This window comes from Gopherus evgoodei, chromosome 16 (assembly GCF_007399415.2).
Source record: "Gopherus evgoodei ecotype Sinaloan lineage chromosome 16, rGopEvg1_v1.p, whole genome shotgun sequence".
NCBI lineage: Eukaryota > Metazoa > Chordata > Testudines > Testudinidae > Gopherus > Gopherus evgoodei.
Genome location: NC_044337.1, coordinates 18,171,627 through 18,192,203, shown reverse-complemented (window position 1 = coordinate 18,192,203; position 20,577 = coordinate 18,171,627). Strand labels below are relative to the sequence as shown.

At 46.0% G+C, this 20,577-nt stretch overlaps 1 protein-coding gene across 2 annotated transcripts in view; it reads right to left on the bottom strand.

Annotated features, from left to right (window-relative positions):
- RXRA (retinoid X receptor alpha) overlaps positions 1–12,592 on the bottom strand; it is a 222,564-nt gene extending 209,972 nt beyond the window's left edge. For both annotated transcript variants that reach the window (XM_030535897.1, XM_030535898.1), the window contains exon 1: positions 12,272–12,592. In XM_030535897.1, the coding sequence (XP_030391757.1) occupies positions 12,272–12,299 (28 nt within the window). In that variant the 5' untranslated portion in view covers positions 12,300–12,592. The remainder of the gene's footprint in view (positions 1–12,271) is intronic.
- Between the last annotated feature and the right edge of the window lie 7,985 nt (positions 12,593–20,577).

The following is a 20,577-nucleotide window of genomic DNA, read 5'->3' as shown; positions in this document are numbered from 1 at the left end:
AGGGGACTTATATTAAAATGCGGAGCCACCTATCTTAATTTATTATTTGAAAGAGATCATGGAGGGGGAGGATGGGGAATAGCTCTGGTGAGCTCCGTCTCTCTTTAAGAATTAGGAGGATGCATTGGAAAGCAATCTTCTCTCACACTAGGTGCACTTGGAAGGGGAGAGAGAGACTTGCATGTTGCAGGCTGGAGGGCAAAAGCCCAGTGAATCACATCGGTGAATCACACTGGATTTTCATGATCAATTGAAAGTCACACTTGAATAAGTGCAGGTCAAATGCAAGGGCTGGATTTCAGGTGCAGGCTCCAAGAGGCTTATTCAGGTGGCTGCAGTTTCACTGGGATCGGGATGGTTTGGATCACAGGGTCCTCTGCAGCCCTTCGGGAGCCCTGTCTTTACCTCACCGTTAGCCCCTGTGCCTCCCCGCCCCCAGTCTTACAGCCACCAACATGTGTCTCTAAGGGACCATTCCTTCACCGTCAAGAGTGATCACCACTGAACACAGCCCAAGGGGCTAATAATCAAGGCAGCAGCGCCTGACTGTTCGCCAGCTCCCTTCTCCCCACACACAATGGCCAGCCACCCATCAGAGGCATGAGATGCTGTTATCCGAGAGGCCACACGTGGCCCTTGCCACCTCCAGCTAAGAGAAGACTGGAGCTCAGCTTGAAGGAAGCACCTGCAGCTACCTGGCTCAAAGTGAGAAAGCCACTGGTCTAATAAAAACGGGGCAGGAGGGGAGTTCCATCTATGTTTGCCCCCACGTGCTATGACCTGTTTGCCAAGTGGGTCACTGCACAATATTTGGGGCAGAGGAGTAACAGGGACCAGCAAAAGATGGGCACTTCGAGCCACAGCCTGCACAGGGGAGCAGGGGCAAGATCGGGGAGTAGCTGGGACCAGAGGGAAGCAAGAAAGGCGCCTGTAGGAAACAGGTATGAGGAAGGGGAGAAAGCTTTTCACTGGAAACCTGAAACAAGGCCAGAGGAGATCATGCAGGCTCAATGCTCAGTGCAATCATTTAAATGCAGAAGAATGAAGGGGTAAATAAAGCTCTGGGTGGGGCGTGAGGCTCTCCCTTAGCCTTCACTCCCAGAAGCCACATGCCTGGCTGACAGGGGGATCCCCTCGGGTGCTCCCAGTACTGGGTTCTCAAAAGTGCAGCAGCACATGACCCAGCAAACTAAGGCCAACGAAAGGATCAGCCTCACCTTAGGGCTGCGACTTGAGATGAGAGCGGGGTCAGGAGGATGAAATGATGAGGCTGCTTTTTGCAGATCAAGCGTCCCCACCAGTGGGAAACTCCTCCGCCCCATCCTGCTCTCTCTCACCGTGGCTCTGGCCCCTCCGGCCTCAAGTCTGCAGCTCTCCTGTAGAGTGAACGCTGCCGCCTGCCTTTTCCCGTGTACAAGGAAGTGCAGCCACCTCACGGTCAGGTCATTCCCAAGCAACTCCATTCCCTGCAGAATCCAGTCCAAAACTGCCTTCGTTCACATCACATGGCTTTGCTCCTGCCTCTCACTCTTTCTAACCCCTTCTACACTTTCCACTCACCTAAGGCCAACCTGCTGTCTTTCTCTCTACACAGTCATCACTGCTGGTGTATGAGTCTTCTCCTTTGCAACCCGTGCCAGCGCGGAGCAGCCTCGCCGTCTCTCTATTTCAGATCTCACCTGGACATATATCTATTCCCTTATGCCAGCACCTTCCCATGGCTCACCCTCCTCTCACAAACCTCTGCAACTGTATCACATGGACTCTGGAATCCGTTGGTGGGACACACACCACCCATGACGAAACTGCATCGAAACAGCCCACAGAGTTCACAGAAAAACTCTCCGGCACTAACCTTCAGCCAAATATGCAATTACAATAGGATGCTTCTGACTTAATGCTGAGAGCCTCAGAGCCAAAACTAGACAACGTTCCTGGCAGCTCTGAATACAAATGGGTCTCTCTGAAAGCTGAGCGGAGCTGTAAACCTCCAAGGGCGGAGATGCGTTAGGGACTTCGGGTTAGTGTTCTCATCTGCCTTTCGCCAGCCTTCCCCACCCCCGGTTTCTTTCTTTTCCGTGAAAGTCTATAAACCCTGATAAAAAGCCCAGGCTCCACAAAGCGAAAGACGCCATGAAAAGTAACAACCAGATGGGAATCCTATTACCATTTTATTGGTCACAAATAGCAGCCCTGCACCTTTTATCTCTTCGCTCAGCAGCAATCACACACATGATTCAATACAAGGAAAAGGGTCAGGGTTCAGAGGAGACCCAAAACCAAATATGGCAACAATAAAGGAACCTGACCGCTAACTGTGATGGGAAATCCATCCAACAAACTTGATTCTGGCAGTTCCTTCTGGCAGCCCCAGCAAGCAAGTAATTAGCCAGAAAGGTCTCCAAAGCCACATTTTCTTCCACTTCAAGTTAAAAAGTGAGGTTGAGATCAGAAAAGTCACTCCATTAACAAAAACCTGACACCTAGTAAATTGCACTTATCTTCTCCTCATGTATCTTTGGAGGCTTTCCTGCTCCATTAACTAACCAAAACAAGATTTTACTGCCCAGCAGCCTTGCAAATTTGTCAGGAATAAAAGCTAGTTTCAGGATGGCCAATCCCAAGCATTTAAAGATCATGAGTCAGGCTCCCCAAAATCACGAGATTGGCTTAAAAATCGTGAGAATTTTATAAAATAATACAGTGGCTGGTTGTTTCCTTTGCCTTCTAGTTTTTGAGCCTTTCATTTTCATTCCTATTCATGTTTTCAAGTGTTTCTCTCCAGCCATAAGGAATAAAAACTTTCTTTATTTTTTAAAGAAAGCCAAGATTCTCACATAATCACTTCATCTCAGAGAATGGGTGTGTAGGAAACACAACAAATATCACGAGACTCACGATAAAATCATGAGTTGGCAGCACTGCCCGGCCACTCACCAAAATCTATACACCTTTCCCCACAGTGCAAAAAATACACTCGATTCTGATTTCAGTTTTACCAAATCCATTGACTTCCGAGAGATTACTCCTGGTTTACAGGAGTGGAAATGAGCTCAAAAATCAAGCCCAATGTGAGCAAAATGTTGATTCGGCATAGGGAGAGACTAAAGGGTCTAGAACCTCAGTGTAAATTTTGCCCTGTTTTGAGGAGGCAAGTGCTGCATAGATCTTGCTCTGACTCCTCTGCACAGGGGAGAATTTCACTCCTTGATTTCATTCTGCCCAGCTCAGTCTCCAGATCCAGACCCTCCTCCCAACAGTGATATGGAGTAGAAAGAACCCTGCTCTGTTTCCAAAAACCTGCCTGAGGTGCCAGGGGACGTGGCCAGAAAAATAACACCTGCTGCCACTCGTAACCAGAGCGTATTCAATGCAGATGCTGTTGTTGGGGAATCCAAACAGCCAAGATGTCCCCACACATACCCAAGTCACAGGGACTCTGCCAAACTTAACACTTCGGTTTGGTTCTCCTCTCCCTCATCACTGTGCTAAGTCAGGAGTGAGTCTATCAAAGTCAGTGGAGTCGCTGCCACGTGAAATGGGTGTAAGTGCCAGGAATCGGGCCCAGCATGAACACGGAGCCTCCCCAGAGTCTCCCATCCTAGTTTCTCAAAGCTCTTTACCAGCAGAAATGAATGTAGCTGAACAACGTTGGAACATCAGCGTCACCGCACCCATGCAGCAGAAGGTGATCCATAGGCTCCAATCCGGCATAGCACTAAAGCACACACTTAACTGGAGGGGCAGTGGGGCCTATACCTAGCACACTAGATTAGGAGCTAACAGACCTGGGGTGAAATCCTGGCCCTCTTGCTGTCAATGGGAATTTTGCCAGTTACTTCAACAGGCCCAGGAACCCATCCCTGGGATCTAATCCCAGCTCTGCCATTGAGTGGCTGTGGGATTTTGAGGAGTCACTTCCCCCTTTGGTGCCTCTGTTTCCCCTCCTACCTTTTTTCTGTCTTGTGTATATTTAGGCTGTAGGCTTTTCGGGGCAAGGACTGTCTCTCACTATATGTACATACAGCCCCTTGCACAATGCAGCCCTGATCTCAGTTGGGGCCTCTAAAGTAGACACTACTGCAGGGGTCGGCAACCTTTCAGAAGTGCTGTGCCGAGTCTTCATTTATTCACTCTGATTTAAGGTTTCACATGCTGGTAATACATTTTAATGTTTTAGAAGGTCTCTTTCTATAAGTCTATAATATATAACTAAACTATTGTTGTATGTAAAGTAAATAAGGTTTTTAAAATGTTTAAGAAGCTTCATTTAAATTTAAATTAAAATGCAGAGCCCCTCAGACCAGTGGCCAGGACCTGGGCAGTGTGAGTGCCTGAAAATCAGCTCACGTGCCACCTTCGGCACATGTGCCATAGGTTGCCTACCCCTGCACTACTGTAAGACAAAGAATAGACGATAGTAATAAATCATTTTAAGCAGGTGAGTAGTCCTATCTGAACTGGAATCACACTCCAGGTCTTTGGACTCCCAGTCCGAGGCCTTCCATAACTGCAAGACCATGTTTGTTTAACTCAACTTCAGATAAAACGAGGGGGTTCCAGCCAGAAGACCAGAAAATCCCTTGGCAATGTGTTCAAACCAGAGCACAAATAACTGACATCTTTTAGGGAAAACCCCTCTGCCCTAGAATGTAGGCTCAGCACATCCAGTACCTGCCCCCATCTTCTCTTCTAATGCCACTTCACTTTCTGTTGATCAGTTGCCAGGAGAGCTAGTCCAAACCCAGAATGTCCATTCCCCAGGGAATTCCAACATGTCAACATTTGTTTTAGTTCTGACTCAGAACATTTTTTTAAAATGTCCCATGAAATAAAATTTTCTGAAATATTTCATTTTGGATCAATCCAAATGTTGCATTTTGGTAAAGCATTTTGTTCCGGGTTTATTTTAAATGTTACTTTAGCATTTGGAATAATACATTTTCAAACAAAAAGTCATTTCAAAATGAAAAATCAAAATGTTTTCTTTCTGGGGGGTCCCTCCTCCCCAAAAAAACCCCCAAACTTTGTCAAAATAGACACATTCCAATGGAAAGTTCTGATCTTAACAAAGCAACATTTTCTGATGGGAAAACGTTCCACTGGAAGATTTTCAAGAGGGTCTAGTTGCTGGCAAGCAACGGAGAAGAGGAATAGTTTGCAGGGTTTTTTTAATTCTTATTTGTCTCTCCCGTCAACTGCTTTGCTCTGCCTTCGCGCCGAGAAGCCTCTGGAGAGACGCAGCCTCTGGTCTCTTCTACTCTGTCCTCCTTCCAGCCATCTCCTTTTCTTTGAGAAGTACGGGGGGGAGAGGGGGAGGAGAAATAAAAGACCTTCTAAAAGGAAAATGTCAAAAAGCTGTTTTTGTGTGTGTGTGAAACGTTCAGCGCTATCCCGTAGTCTAGTCTTTAAATGAAATAAAATACAGCAACTACTGACAAAAACAATTAAAATAAAACCACCCAGGCAGCTTCCTCGTTGCTTTGTAGTTATGGAGAGGTTTAAAGCCCACCTGGGTCTTTTAGGAAACATTACGGAACCCTCTCCCTGGGCTGGATCCTGCGCTGACACGCAGCTTAGTTCTGCTAAGCGCCTTTTCATCGATAAAATTCCAGCCTTCAGAAAGGAAGGACAGACTAGTCATTAAAGAACTCAGGAGATCTGGGATTAATTGCTGATTTGGCCTCAACCTCCCTGTAAAACCTTGGACAAATTACTTCATTGCTCCATGCCTCTGTTTCCCCAGCTCTAGAATTGGGATAACGATACTTCCTCCCCTCCCAGGGGTGCTCTGAAGATGTCTAGGAGATGCTCACGTAGAATGGTGCTGAGGGCCATGGAAGTGGATAAGTCAGCTCATCACAAAAGACTGTCCCCTTCAATATACACTGCTTCCTTCAATCTAGTTTTCAACGTGCTGAGCCTTGCGCAGCCATTCTCTATGAGGGGCAGTATGGTTTAGTGGCTAGGATATTAGACTGCAAGGGAGTGGAGTTCGGGGATTAGCACAATTCCCTTCATCTGCAGGGCCCTGTGTTCAAATCCTGCATAACTGGAAATCACCACACAGATCAGCAATACCACTGGCAAGCCTGCATTCAGGAGGCACCATGGCTGGACTTATCCAGGGTACTACAGCTCGGGGGGGGGGGGGAAGGTGCATTGCCAGAGCTTGGAGCAGAGCAGTTGGGAATCAGAAATGTTCAAGCCCTAACAAACGGTACCAAAAAATGGGTAAAGGCCTTTATACCTGAAGGTGTGCTTGTCTGATAAACACCAGAGCTGCCCTGCCATAGTGACAAGCTACAAAAGCTTCCCAGAAAGGACTTCACAGCCTTACACTAAGTTGTTGGCCACTGGAGTATCCAGCAGACCGACATCAGGCATGGGGTCAAGTGCGCTTTCTCCTTGTCTTAGTTTTTACCAAAACACCCGCCACCTAGTAGATAAAGAGAAGTCCCTGAACCAAACCCTGCATGTTCCCAGTGTAAGGAACCACTCTTGGCTTCCAGGGTTTTGCCCAAGAATGTAACATGACCCTGACATTTGGATGACTCCAGAACTTCTGTGAACTCGGGTCTCGGGGGGGGGGGGAGGGAAGGGGGTCGTTACATCATCTGGAGCCAGAGGCCCTGCCCCGATCCTGCAAGGAGATCGGCGCCGACACAGCTTTGTTTGTTTATTTTTGTTAACGGTGCCACGAAAAATTCAGACGGGTGGCAGAACCATGGCTGTGAGGAACCTGCCCCCTACCCAGGCCGCTCAACCGCAGCACTCCACTCAGAGTATTTTTAACCCATCTCTCAAAAAAATATTTATCTTTGCATTCAAAAGGTTGAGGGACAACGTTGTGGTATATTTCTCTAGCAAGATGTTTTGATTCTCTCTTGGTCTGTGAACAGGATGGAAATGCCAACAATAATATTTGCAATGAATAACTAAAATTCTGTGGATTTCTCTCTGTGTCTCTTTCTTTTAAATAAAATAAGAGAAGGGTAGATTCTGCTCTCTGTCATACCAGGGTAAATGTGGAGTCCACTGACTCTCAGGGAATTGATTGCACATGTATAGCAGAGATCTGAATCCAACCGAGGTGTCTTATAAACACGAAAACCCCTTTCCAACTTATTTTGCATACGTAAAGTCGGGAGGTCCGGCACTATATTAGATCCAAAGATATAAAAGCTGAACAGAAGAATTATTGTGCATATCTCAGTCCCCTGAGGACCTGATCCTGTGCACCTCAAGGAGATGCAAAGCACCTTTATTTGTCCAGATCATTGGATTTCCTTTTATTTCCAAGCACACTCAATGAAGACTCAATTGTCTCAAGATCTGGCAAAAAAAAAAATTTGTTAATAAAAACACATTCTGTCAAAAAATGGCCTTTTTCTCACAATCGAAAATTCTGCCAATTGTTTTTTTACATTTTTCTCTGATAAAAACCTTCTTTTCATTTTGCAGAGGAAGGGCATCTTATTTGCCCTCTTTTTTCTTTCCCCTCCTTTTTTTTCAGTGGCAAAATAGGGAAAAGGGGCAAAGGCGGAAAGTGCCCCCAGGGAAAGGAGAAAACAAAAACATTAAAAACAAATGATCGTGTTCTAAATTCATCCTTTTCACAAACCTGAACATGAAAACAGCTTTGAAATTTTTAACCGTTTGGGGGTTTCTCTCCCACCCCCTCATTTTCCACCCAGCTCTGGTCACATCACGTCTTCCAGCTCAGACACAGTGCATCAGGATACAGCTTGGGCCACAAACAGGAATTGGTCAGATGTGTCTCCTCTGTGAAGCCTTTTATTCACATAACGAAATCCGCCACAGAATTCTGCCCAATGACCAGTCTCGGATGGTGACCAGGCCCCACTTAACAGGGATATAAATAAGTCAAGATGAAGGTGCATAGGCAGTCCAGAAGTGTACATGCTTGGTGGCCTTTAACCAATCTGGATAGTTTCTTATTCTCCCCAGCACTTTGTTCTCTACCACATTCCTTTCCTTCAAAATAAAACCCTGACTTTTTTTTTGGTAACCCTGCCTGACACTTTTGCTTATTTTGATTCTACAGTTTCTTGGACAGCCAATATTAAAGCCACGTCCCGAGCAACTGCAACTGTCCCTGGTTGAACAGCTCCAATGGAAAGACAGACTTTATGAACATGGAGATCAAGTGAATTGAGCCACTCTGCGACCTCTGGCTGGGAAACAGACCTTGAATTCAACAAAAGACTCCAATTTAACTGTTTCTTTCCTCCAAGAGCCTGATGCCCAGGTGTGATTTTCCTAAATGCACCTGTTCTGCAAAACAGGTACAGCTAACTAGTCACTGTAGATTTTTTTTTCTATCTATCCATGAATCTATGAAAATAAAAGCAGGTACAAAAGTTATTGGTTTGTAATGTTCAGACATAGACCAAGCAAACAAAAACAGAGATTAGTTTCGCATCTGTATTTCTCTTATCAAACTCTGTCTTGGTATTTATAAAGTCCTAGTTCAGCCTAGTGCCAGAGCATAACCCAACTAACACAAAGCATACCATCAGCCTGAATGTCTGTAATCTCGTCCCACCAGCCTGTGCTGAGAGCATGCGCGATAACATCTTCTTGTTTTTCTCCTTCTGAGGAGCCAGCACAGCACGGCTGATGTAAAAGGGTGAGTCCAAAATAAGAAGGTCCCTGGCCTTTTCGTATCTTGTAGAAGGGAAACCTACAGCCCATTACAAAGAAGGCCCGTGTGCACCAAGAGTTATTTGGGAGTTTCACTCTGGAGAATTGTCCACTCCACTGTCCCTGAGCAACATAGCCATCTCGGAAAGGCAGTCATGGGAAGAGAGGCAGATACTGAGATATTAGGAGTACTGAGATACTAGTCATTGAAAGGCTTTTGGAGGGCAAGTTCAGGGCCTGGTATTACCTGGGGAACAGTGCAGGGTGGACCATTAAGGAGGGGGGCGTTCTCAGAACCCCACGGCGGTTAGAAGATCTACTGGCACACGGTGCACTAACTGGCGTTTCTTCATGGCATTCACTGGTACGCAGATAGGTACACTAGATTATAATCTTTAATGGGCCCAGCTCTGCCCTCATTTACACCGGTGACATCGGTGGTGGTAGCCGAGGGTCACTGAGGGCAGAACGTGGCCAGAAATCTTTATTGATCCTCTTTAGGCCAAACTGAACCCCAAGGAGTCTTCAGTGGGACTGCATAGTACCCAAGGCCTGATTCTGTCCCTCTACCAGTATGTGTTCTCTGTGATCATCCAACTAAGAGCCCTATGCTTTGCAGGGAATACAGGAACTGCACAAACTTTTTTTCCCGTAATTCACCCTCTGATTACAACTGCCAGCTTCCCCCGCTGTCCCTCTAATATTTCCAAAACAGTCCCATGCTCAACAAAGTCACTTCTCCCTGTTCCTTACCAATCAGACTCCACAGAGCTGCCGACGACCCCTGTCCCAGCGAGACATTCTGATTTCTGCTGGGAAGGACTCAGACAATATTCCAAGGGGTTTCTCTCTTTCTTGAGCTCTGCGTCTGCCCTCTCTGACTAAACATGAACCCTCATCTCCCCAGTCTGAGCCTAGTGCCCTACACACGAACCAAACTTTTACAAAGGTGGAAAATGCCCCTGGGTAAAGCCTGGGAATTATTCATACCCGCAAGTCATTAACTAACACTCAGCTCCCAGTTCAAACAGCTCCTGAAAGCGGATGAATCTCTAAGCTAACGGGTTTAGTTAGCTTTGTGGATCTTCTCTGAATGCTTCACTAGACAGACAAGATCCTGATGGGCTGAAGTGTGTGTTGCAAATTTCTATAACAGAGAACCAGGCCCTGCCTCCACCATTTATAAATGAGTTTATAAATCAGCTTTTTTTTCCACTTGCATCAGGGTAACAATCCATCAGCCTGGTCCCACATGTTCCCCACCCCCACCCCCTACTTAAGATCAAATTTCTAATAACGCTACATTTTGTTTAGGGCATATAACGCCTGGCTATCAAAATATCTCAGGTACTATAGAAAAACACAAGTGCTCCCAACATGAAGTGTAAATAACATACAAAGCTGCAAATAAAATGAAGGCATTTGTTGGGGGAAGGCAGAGAGACAGCATCACCGCACTCAGCAGAACATGCTTTTTTAATGGTTTCAGATGCTTTGGTTTCAGCCACCCAAAATAGCGGTAATAAAAAACTAAATCTGTTTGATTGAAAATAAAAGATGTTACGGGTGTCAAGCTGCAGAGGGGATATTTCCACTTGGAACAGCCACTTGGGCACTTCAAGGGCATTTTTATCGCCCATCAAAATCAATTGCATGTGGCAATAAAACCACAATGATTTTTAGGACCATAACAGGTCCAAAGGACCCGACATAGAGTGCAGAGGCTGAGGCTGCTCCAGCTGAATGACCGCCGGCGCATGGACGAATGGAAGGCACCGGTTTTGTTGTTGTTTATTCTGCCATAAAAACAGAGGTTCATGTTAATTAAAACGGTGACTCTTTAAAAGGATTCGTGCGCTGATATGAACCAAGAGAACTCAGAGTTCAGGGCAGCACCTTGCTCTGCATCATGCTACGGTGCTGTAGCTCATGTCATATGTGTGACCAGCCCTAGTACCCTACTAATACAACCTGGGGGTAAAAAGGTGAGATGGAATTTAGGGCCCGATCTTGTGCCCACTGATACATCATCAGGAGTTTTGCCATTGAGCTCAGCGAGAGCAGAATTGGGCCCATGGTCTGACCTGTGAATTCCCTGTTTCTGTAGCTAAGAGTTATTCTCCCAGAGGAGTTTGATATAACTTTTTTTTTTTTTAAATACTGACCTGTAGAATAAGTGCAAAGCCACAGCACTTTTCTGAAATAGAGACACGAGGAAGCTTTTACGCTTACAAGCCAAGACTTGACTCCCTGGCTGAAACGCTGGCAAAATCCAGCTGGAAATAAATTTAAAACACAATAAAACAAAACCAACGAACCATCGGGTGTGATGCATTTTTTTCTGGAAAAAGAATGACGACGCAACTGAAATACATCTTTTGGATCAGCACTTGACTGTCAATGTACAACAGGCAGACACCTTTAACCCCAGCAATTACATTTATCTGTGCCAGCCTGCACACTGCAAATGCCTAGGGAGGAAGGAGAGGACGGGTGGAATAGGAAAAAAAAAAAAAAGGATGAAACAAACAAGTAAATAAAGAAAATAAAGACTTTGCAACATGTCTAACAGGGCTCCAGAAATAAAACAGAGCATTAGCTCAGAGCAAGGCAGAGCCACAAGCCTGCTGTGCAAAACAAAACAAACCAGTCTCTGGAGTGGGGGGGTGCCCCTCAAAATAGCACTGAGCACCCAGTTTTCACTCCAAACCTGCTTTTTCTTTTAAAACGGACAAGGCTGGAGCGGTTGGTTCCTATGCCCCAAACCTGTGATCGGAGTTTTGGGAACCGCTTTTAAGCAAACTTTAGTTGTTGTGGTTCTGCTCTGGCTGCACCTTCGCTGGTCCCGCGTTTGAAAATAGCGCTTGCGACTGTCACTTGCCTTCGCAGATCTCTCGACCTCTCTCGCATTTTGCTCCCTAAAAAATGTCTCCAGATTGTCCCATCTTCCCTCTCTTCCTCCTCCCCCCCCCCCGGCCCCACGCCAGCAATGCCAGTCCCGTGCCATCTCCCAAATACTCCGGACACGAAGCCACACGCATTTCCAACCCTGGTCACAGCACTTTTTAAAACCAAACAAATAACATAAATCAACTCCCCCTTCCTCAGCAGTAGCTTAATCTGTGGTTTCCATCTGCAAAACACAATGAGGCTCGCTCGACACGTTGTCTTACCCAGAAAAGGCAAGGGAGGGAAGAAGGGCTTGAGGGGAAAACAACCAGACACTCATCTACTCAAATTGTTCCTTGCAAAGAGGGACAAACCAACCGAACAAGGATCGAGGCTTCCCAGGGCAGTCGGCGAAACTGACAACAACTCTCCACGCTGCAGCGGTCACCCCAAATGCCTCCCCTTCCCATGCATTAAACAAGCTTGCGCCTGCCTCCCTGCAATCGCGCGTGGAAAAGGGGGCATGGGGGGTCCCGGGTCAAACGATCAGCGCTGCAATAAAACCACTTTTTTTCATACCCCCCCTCCACTTCTCCGATCGTCTCTCCTGTCCTCCGTCCTTCCCCCACCCCCCCAAACCCCTGGCGATCTGGAGCATTTCAAGCCGAAGACATTGCGCCGAGTGGCAAAGAAGAAGCCTTTGCAACAAACTCACCCAGTGGCAGGAAATGTTTGGTGTCCATATCGGGGGTTTAACTCATGCCAAAGCGATTTGTGAAGATCGGCGGAGGCAAAACACACGCGCGCGCGCAGAAATCAAAGCAAAAGAGAGGAAAAAAAAACGGGGGAGGTGAGAGGGGCAGACCAAAAACAAAACAAAAATCAGCGCCCGCAGCTTGGCCTTGATTTGAAAAGCAGCAGCAGCAGAAGGCAGCCCGCACGGGAGCGGGTGGGATAGGAAATCCAGTCCCCGTGTGTGTAAGCCCAAGGCAGGGGGAGTTGTTTCAAACTCACCCAACACTGTAACTAAAGTACTTGTGTCTCTGTGTCTCTCTATTCCAACTACAGGAGCTGCAATGCAAAGGGGACCCCGCCAAGGGGGAGCGGGAGGGCCAACCTGGTAGCAGCGACGGCGCTGCCAGCTGCGAGTCTGCAACCGACCAGTTTTAAGGGTTGGCGGCTGTGGGCTTCAATCCTCAACTCGTTTTCTGGAGGGCGGGGTGGGGGCTTTCAGAGGGGGCTGCTCGAGGATCCGAAGAACCACCGTAAATTGTCTCATGCCTGCAAATGTTAATTTAACAAAGCTGCAGGAGTTAAAGACTATTAAAGTGCCAAATCACAGGTTCATTTATTTGAGGAGGAGGAGGAGGTAAAGGACCTGCTCTGTTGTGTAAATGCTGCTGGATAAAGCCCTTGCTGGAGTGATTCCCTTCAGTACTTTTATGGGGCTTTTCATCTGGGTTAGAAAGGCTGGACCCAGCACTGAAACTTGAGTTTGTACAGGTAAGTAGCTAGTAAGGTGATTGACTAGAGCCAATGAAATCAATGGGATTACTTCTGTGAGTAAAGGATGCAAGATGGGGCCCTTTAGGCTGAGATTTTCCAAGCTGCCTAAGGAATTGATTTTGAGGGGAGGTTGGAGTGTTCCTATTCTAGAGGCAGCTTTGAAAATCTCTCAGTCTTATAAAGAACATTGGAGAGTGGATAAATAGGCTAGATCCGCTGGCCAGTGTCTGTCAGTTGTTCAAATGATCAGTCGATCTACTATAGACACACGTGCACATGATAAACCATGTTTAAGTAACTGACACAAGTCACAAAGTGCAAACTTAAGAAAGACAGGAACAAGCTCCTTCCCCTCCAGAAAGAGCAAAGTGTGAGTTCTGACTCAGGTAGTCTCATAGACTTTACAGTCAGAACAGGGACCATCATGATCATCTAGTCTGACCCTCCTGCTACTTAAACATGCTTTATTTCCTTTCCTGTAACAGAGATACAAGTCAATAACTAAGGATAGGTGTGCAGCTTATCTGAGAGCTCACATACTCCAGCCTCTGGTGCAAACCCACCTTGGCCTTCTGTTTTTAACTGTCTGTGCTACATATCAATATATCAGGGTGTCTCCAGCTTTAATACATGGTGCTCAGCCTGTTAAGAATGTGTATTAGTAACTTGATGGATTGGAACGACTTGACTGTGTGTAAAGCATATTAAGTATCATATCGACCCATACTCCGGACGACCACAATGTGCATAACGCAGGTTTGTTCCTTAGGGTGGAGTTGTTCCTGAGCTGTGGGGATGCAGGCCTGGAATGAGTGGCATGATAGCATAGATAGCCTGAAGTGGTATTGGACTGACCGCTAGGGTGTAGGAACTCAGGTGAATGGCCCTGCATTCCAATGACAAGAGCAAGTAGGAGAACACCAAGGGATCCCAACCTGGCAACCCGTTCACACCTGACTGATCCCGTTGAAGGAGACTCATGTGAACAAGGACTCTGAGAGTGGGAGGCATTGAGGAGCAGGCCTTGAGTTTTTGAGGGGATAGAATGAAATTTTAAGTCTAAAATGAGGAAAGGTTGCAAATGTATGCTAGGGTTTCTGCTGCCCTGGCATGTCTGTCTATCTTCTGCCCATCATTGTGGTATCTGAGCCCCTGTAAACAAGGATAGAGAAAGGCTAAAGTAATTTACTATGCTAACAACTCCTCCTGCAGCCTCTTTAGTGTGTCTGTGTTAGGGGACAGGCACCCACCCTGGTCGCTTCTACCCAGAGGGCAAGAGGGTTGTGATCACACCAAAGGGGCAAACTGCTGCTAATCCCCACAATCCCTATGTGGACCAGCTCGGGGACCATGAACAGAACGGGGCCTCCCTCTCCACCCCTTGCACAACTAGCGATAGCAATACATTACAACAGGAATGAAAAATGCCAGCAGGACCCATTCTGCGTCAGCGGCAAGCGGCTGCAGCCTGGCACTCATTGGGAGCTGTAGAAGTAAAAACAGAATAAAGCAGCACACTCCTTTTTATCCTTTGCTCCTGTAATTTAAGCATGTCCAAACAGATTGGTGTGTGTGCGTTTATAACTGGTAACATCATTTGCTCCCGGGCTGGGACCTTGCATGTCAAGTTTCATCTCCCAGGCAATTTTTATGGCTGAGTTTGTTATATGAACTCCTGGGGAAAAACAAGAACAAATGGGAGTGGGCTTGTTTGAGGGGAGCAGGTCCAGCCTTTCTAACTATGGTGCAGCTGTGTGAAAGTTGGACATTTAATACATGCATGTGTGTGACACTCAACAATGCAAGGGCAGAGATCAACTTCACCGAAGCTGAAGTCAACTATAATCAATTGTGTCTGAACGCACTAATCTAAAAAGGGCTGAACTCATTTGTAGGGGCAGCGAACCTTGGGCTTGCCCCGAAATGAGCGAGGTAAAGGCCCGCGCATGTATAGATCAATATATCCAAATTCTGCACTCGTCGACACCACTGAAGTGAAAGGAAAAATTGGCCCATTATGAATCTGGATGTTTATATAGGAAGATTGGTAGATAATAATGGGTTACACCGTCAGCTGGTGTATCCAGGCTACACCCCTAAGAGACGCTAACTGAGGGTCTGGCTCAGCATTCCACCCCACAGCGTGTTAAAGCTGATACACACAATGACACAGTAGCCACTGCTGAAAACAGACCTTTGTAGACAATAAAACGTGAAGTTTTCATATCTAGTGTGTTTCTCCTAGCAAGCTGTTTGGAGTAAATTACATTTTTCCCCAACCAGCCCAAAAGAGCTGCTGTTCAGTGCAATCCAAATGTTAATTGTAGTGGCAATAGGTCTGATCCTGCAGTTGTTATTCCAGTGATACTGCCAATGGGAATTTTACCTTGTAGAAGGCTGCCAGACGAGGTCCCATATTTGCAGTCTCCATGGGATGCCAGAAAGTGGCAAGGATATTTCTATGGTGTTACAAACCATTCACACACTCCCGCCCAAAATGAATTTTAATGTGCTTTAATAACCAGCATCAGGCTGCTCTGTGCTACACTGAACTCTGGCTTGGCACTTCTTAGTAAAGACTTGAATAATTTAAAAAACAATCCATTTTCAGGGCCTTTGGCTTGTACGTCTGTTTGGCACTGGGCTTCTTGGAATTCCGACACTGTCCTGCAAAACGCCTTCCGTGCTTCTGGGTCTCTCTGTTCATCCTTGCTTGTCTCCCTGATGCCTTGAATTTATTTTTAATTTCACAGTTAGGGACAGCATGAATCACACTCCACAGCTCTTGTTGGTGCAGGGTAACAACACCTTTGCTCATGTTTAGGGAATTCTTGTTTCTCACATTACAGTGGGAAATGGATTCCCATGCTGTGGTTGGCTCTTGCTATAAAATCTAGCCGTGGCTGAGGCTCAGCTGAGTACAGACAGCCCTACCCAGCACAGACTCCACCTTGAATGGGAATTGGGTGTTTAAATCCTTTTGGTGACTTTGAAAATTGCAGTCTTGATTATTTTTCCTAGCGGGATTTATTTATTTGATCTCATTTGCAACTCAGAGGTGACTGATGGAACAAAATTAGAACTTGCTGTGGTTTCCTGCTGTTCCATGTTTTCCCACACAAACAGCAAAAAGCAAGTATTTTCTACTCTAGATTACTTTTATAGCAGATTAAGGAAAACAGCGAACAAAGAAAGAACGAATATAAGGTCTCCATGAGAGATAAACCTGTGTCTATTATGGCAATTTGCCTGGCGATAACTACCTCACTGTGGTTGTACTGATCTAACTGAGGTGGTATAAATGTCTTAATGCCTTTAGTGTACATGGTAGTTCAGTGTCCAAAAGCTGTCATGCTGTTTTCCCTTTGTCACACAGGTGCAAATTTCCCTCATCTAGGCAACCCCTAATGCGCTGCATCTGAAATGGACACACAGTGCAGCAGACAGGGAGACAGCTCTACACTGAAAGGTGTGATAAAGAGAAAACAGAATGAAACCTTTCATACAGGCCTGCCGTGCTTGTAAAACCCATCACAGCTCGACTCTGATCCTCAGTCAGACCAGTTCATCCCCCACGAAAGTCAATGGGGTTGCATTGCCCTGCAGTCAGAATCTGGTTCATTGCCTTTCAAACTGGACACTGGTAGTAAGGTTCCCCTATTACCGCCTGCCCCACCTCCACCTGCCACCAGCCCCTGTCCTTTGTTTTGTTACTGTTTTGCCCAGGAAAACAAGATGCCTAGAAACTGTTCCATTTGCCGTTCAAGCACTCGTAATCCGAAAGCTTCTTGACCATCTCACATCCCTTCTGACCTTTGGATTTTGCTAGCAGATCCCAAATCGCAAACAAAATGCACGTCTCTCAGCCCGGTATTCTACTTCCCTCATTCCAAACACATGCAGATTAAATAAATACAGAGCATGGGGCGAGGCAGGACCTGGGTGAACAGCCTGAAAAACCTGTTTTCCCTCCCACTCTTCTTCTGTCTTATCTCTCTAGATTGTAAGCTCTTTGGGGCATGGCTGTCTCTCCCTTTGTGTCTGCACAGTTCCTAGTGCAGTCTCCAGATCTCAGCTGGGATCTTAAGGCGCTCCCATAATACAAAGTATCAACAGTAATGATAAAACCTGTTGAGTCCAGTTGCTGTTTCCTACAAGACACATTGCAAATGCAAAACAAAACACTCTTAAGGGTATTTCCATAAGCATTGTAGATTCAAAGTTATCAGTTTATTTTTCCCAGAAGCATTTAACAGGCAGATGATGTTTGTTTGTAAAGTGAAATTTACATGATATATTTGATCTTTCATCCTGGAAACCACATTCCCACAATGAAGTTAGGCAAAAAGACTCTGCACCCTACTCTCTTTTCGAAACAACTTAATCAGAAGAACCAGGAAGTGCAAGAAACATTGTCTTGTATGGTCAGCTCTTAGTATGGGACATAAAATGCTATCAAAGACCCTATCACTTCTAAGCCACAGAGGAGCATTTGTCTTTGTCTGTCTATAGCTATGCCTATGTGGTTTATCTACGTAACACGGTCAAGTAGTTAAAACAGGCATGGGCAGTCAGGACTCCTGGGTTCTATTTCTGATCTGTCACTAGGTCTAGCCTCTCTTGTACCTCATTTCCCCTCGCTGGTGACACTGGAGGACGTTGCTCACCTGTTTCAAAGGGATGATGGTTGCGATGTTTAATTAATTCATATTTGTAAAACGCTTTGGCAACCTTGCAAAAAGGCTCTGAATAAGTGCAAGCCAGACTTGCATCTGCCTTACGCAACGGCTGGGGATCCATCTGAGTCTCTGGACCAGAAGCTGATTAGCAGGGAAGAGATAAAGAAAGAAAATTTCAATTGATTGAAGATTAAATATCAGATTTACAGAGCTCTGGTGAAAGAATCTGCGTTTCCCTTTTTGACTTATTATGGCCTACATTCTTGGCAGGTGTAAATCAGTATAACGCCAGCCAAGTCAATGGAACAATGTTAACTTGCACCAACTGAAGACCTGGTCCTGTGATATTACCAGTAACTCCCATTGCACTAGTAATCGGGCCAGATCCTCAAGTCAATCAGTATAGTTCCAGCGAAGTATATCCGGCTCTACTGATTCATACCAGCTGAGGATCCGGCCCAGTCAATTCCGGTGCTGCTTTCTCCTCCAGCCTTCTCCCCGGCTCGTCATAGAAAACACTTTGCAAATGAAGTGTGAAGATAATATGCTTTATCAGGAGCATTTATTACTGACAATTGTTGTATAAATCATTCCCCATACACATACATATACATAAGGGGTGAATAAATATGCAACCGGTATCCAGCGCACCATCTCCTTTTCGATGATGTCAACGTAGACCCCATAAAGACTGTAGGAAATGATTCATAATATTTATATGACAGACATGATATGAACCGTAATAGTCTGTTGGGATTGAGAATATCCATAGGTTTCTGTCAGCCGCAAATGTGATTTAAATATTATATATGTGGCAACTGTAGCATTAGTAATATGATAGCTGTTATTGATAGCAGCCATAAAATGCAGTAGTTTTGCACTGAAGAATGTGAAAAATAATCTAGTGGTTTACCTAATGGTCTTCTCAGCAACGCATTGAAAGAAACTGTCCTTTCAAATGTCTCTCTCCCCCCCCCCCCCCCGGTCATCACCATCAAGTTCTATCAGATTACTGCCAGGGTAATATTTTATTCTGCTGATGTCAGTTCATGGCATCCCAGCCTTGTAGGCCCTCCTGGCAAGACTCCAGCCGACTGCACAAAGTTTGTAAAGCGAAGAGGGTCTGTCAGAAGTCCCCTTCCTTGAGTGTAAGTTTGTACGGTAGGTCATTTGGAGGTTATCTGTGAGTATGAGTGAGAGCGGTGGGGGAGTGTGGCATGTGGTGAGCCAAGTTCAAGGTGTAGTGAGCAGTAAATTGTTCCTTCTGGGCTGTAAACAAAAAAAATGTATGAAAGGGGGGAACATCAGGACGAGATTGTCGAAAACAATGCAAGATCGGAGGAATTCAATCCAACTGGGCCAGACTGGGCATTGCATAAAAAACGGGCAGAGGAATTCCTAATCCAGTTGGCTACACAAAATCTGTTAGTCTATAAGGTGCTACAGGACCCTTTGCTGCTTTTACAGATCCAGACTAACACGGCTACCCCTCTGATACTTGACAAAATCATTCCTGGATCTAAAACAATGAGGGATCCTCAACAGGCGTAAATCAGCATAGACCCATAAAACTCCACGGAGCTACTCTGACCCAGCATGTAGTGTATTGGGGGACTGGGAGTCAGGACTCCTGGGTTCTATTCCCACTGACTCTCTGTGTGGTCAATTCACCCATGTGACGGTGGGGGGGGCCTAGGAGGTTCTCCACCTCATTTAGGCCCCAGGATCAGGTTGCATTACAGGGCTGAAGATGGAGTGGTTCCATTATTGCAGGGAGTTTTGCACCCCTGTATGTCACAGAAAGGGCTCCATGCTAGCTCCACATAGCCCAGAGTGAGGGCAGAAAAGGGGACATGATCTGAGATTACGCTGTAGACTGTAGACTAGCATACTGGGGCTGGGGGGTTGCATCCTATCCCTGGGTTGATAGGTGATGGGTTTCATCTCTCCATCTCTCTCACACTTCACTTGATTGAAGACCAGTTATCCAGTCTTTATACAGACTAAGCGAATTTCAGGCAAGCCACTTCATTTCTCTGTGCCTCAGTGTAACCATCTTTAAAATGGGGATAGCCAAACTTCAGAAAGGAGTCAGGAGGTAAAATTAACAAAATGCTTTGAGATCTCAGCTTTCAAGGGGCTATACAAATCCCAGGGGATGGCTAAATTCCTTTATTAATAACAACAGAGCAGACTTTACCATTCGTCTCCCCTTCCCATCTCCCTTTTCCCAGGTCTCAGCTCTGATCCTTTGTTGCAAGGAAGCTCAAGCTTCACGCAGAAAAACGCCAGGATCCATGAATGTTTGATGAATTGCATGACCGTTAATTACCACCGGCCCTTGTTTATCTTATTAAAGAGTGCTCCGCTCTGTGAGAGGAAATCAGCCTTGCCGGGCTAAACCTCTCCGAGGGAAGGGCATTGCTCTCATACATAATAGACGAGGAAAGGCGGATGGGGCGGGCTTGAAGACTAAATTTCAATGATCAGGAGTCTCCGCAGACATGATCAGCTGTCAGAACAAAGTGTGGTTGGAGTGCTTTGAGCAACAGCAGTGAAACCCTCTTGAGGTTTCAACCCTGCCTTACGAAGGCCATTTTTAATTCAGTCAATTGTTCTTTAAAAATGGAAAGGCTGAGCGAGAGAGAGGAGGGAGAGCTACCCAACTGATGTGCACACTGGGCACAACTGCAGCCCACTGAGAAAACGTCCCCTTTTACGCAAGGATAAGGTAAAGTTCCAGCCAGGGAGAAATGGCAGGTGCTCCCAACCGAGGAAGGTCGCTCTGTGGTTAAAATGTTGGGGTGGGCTGCTGGTGTGCTGGATTCAGTTCCCA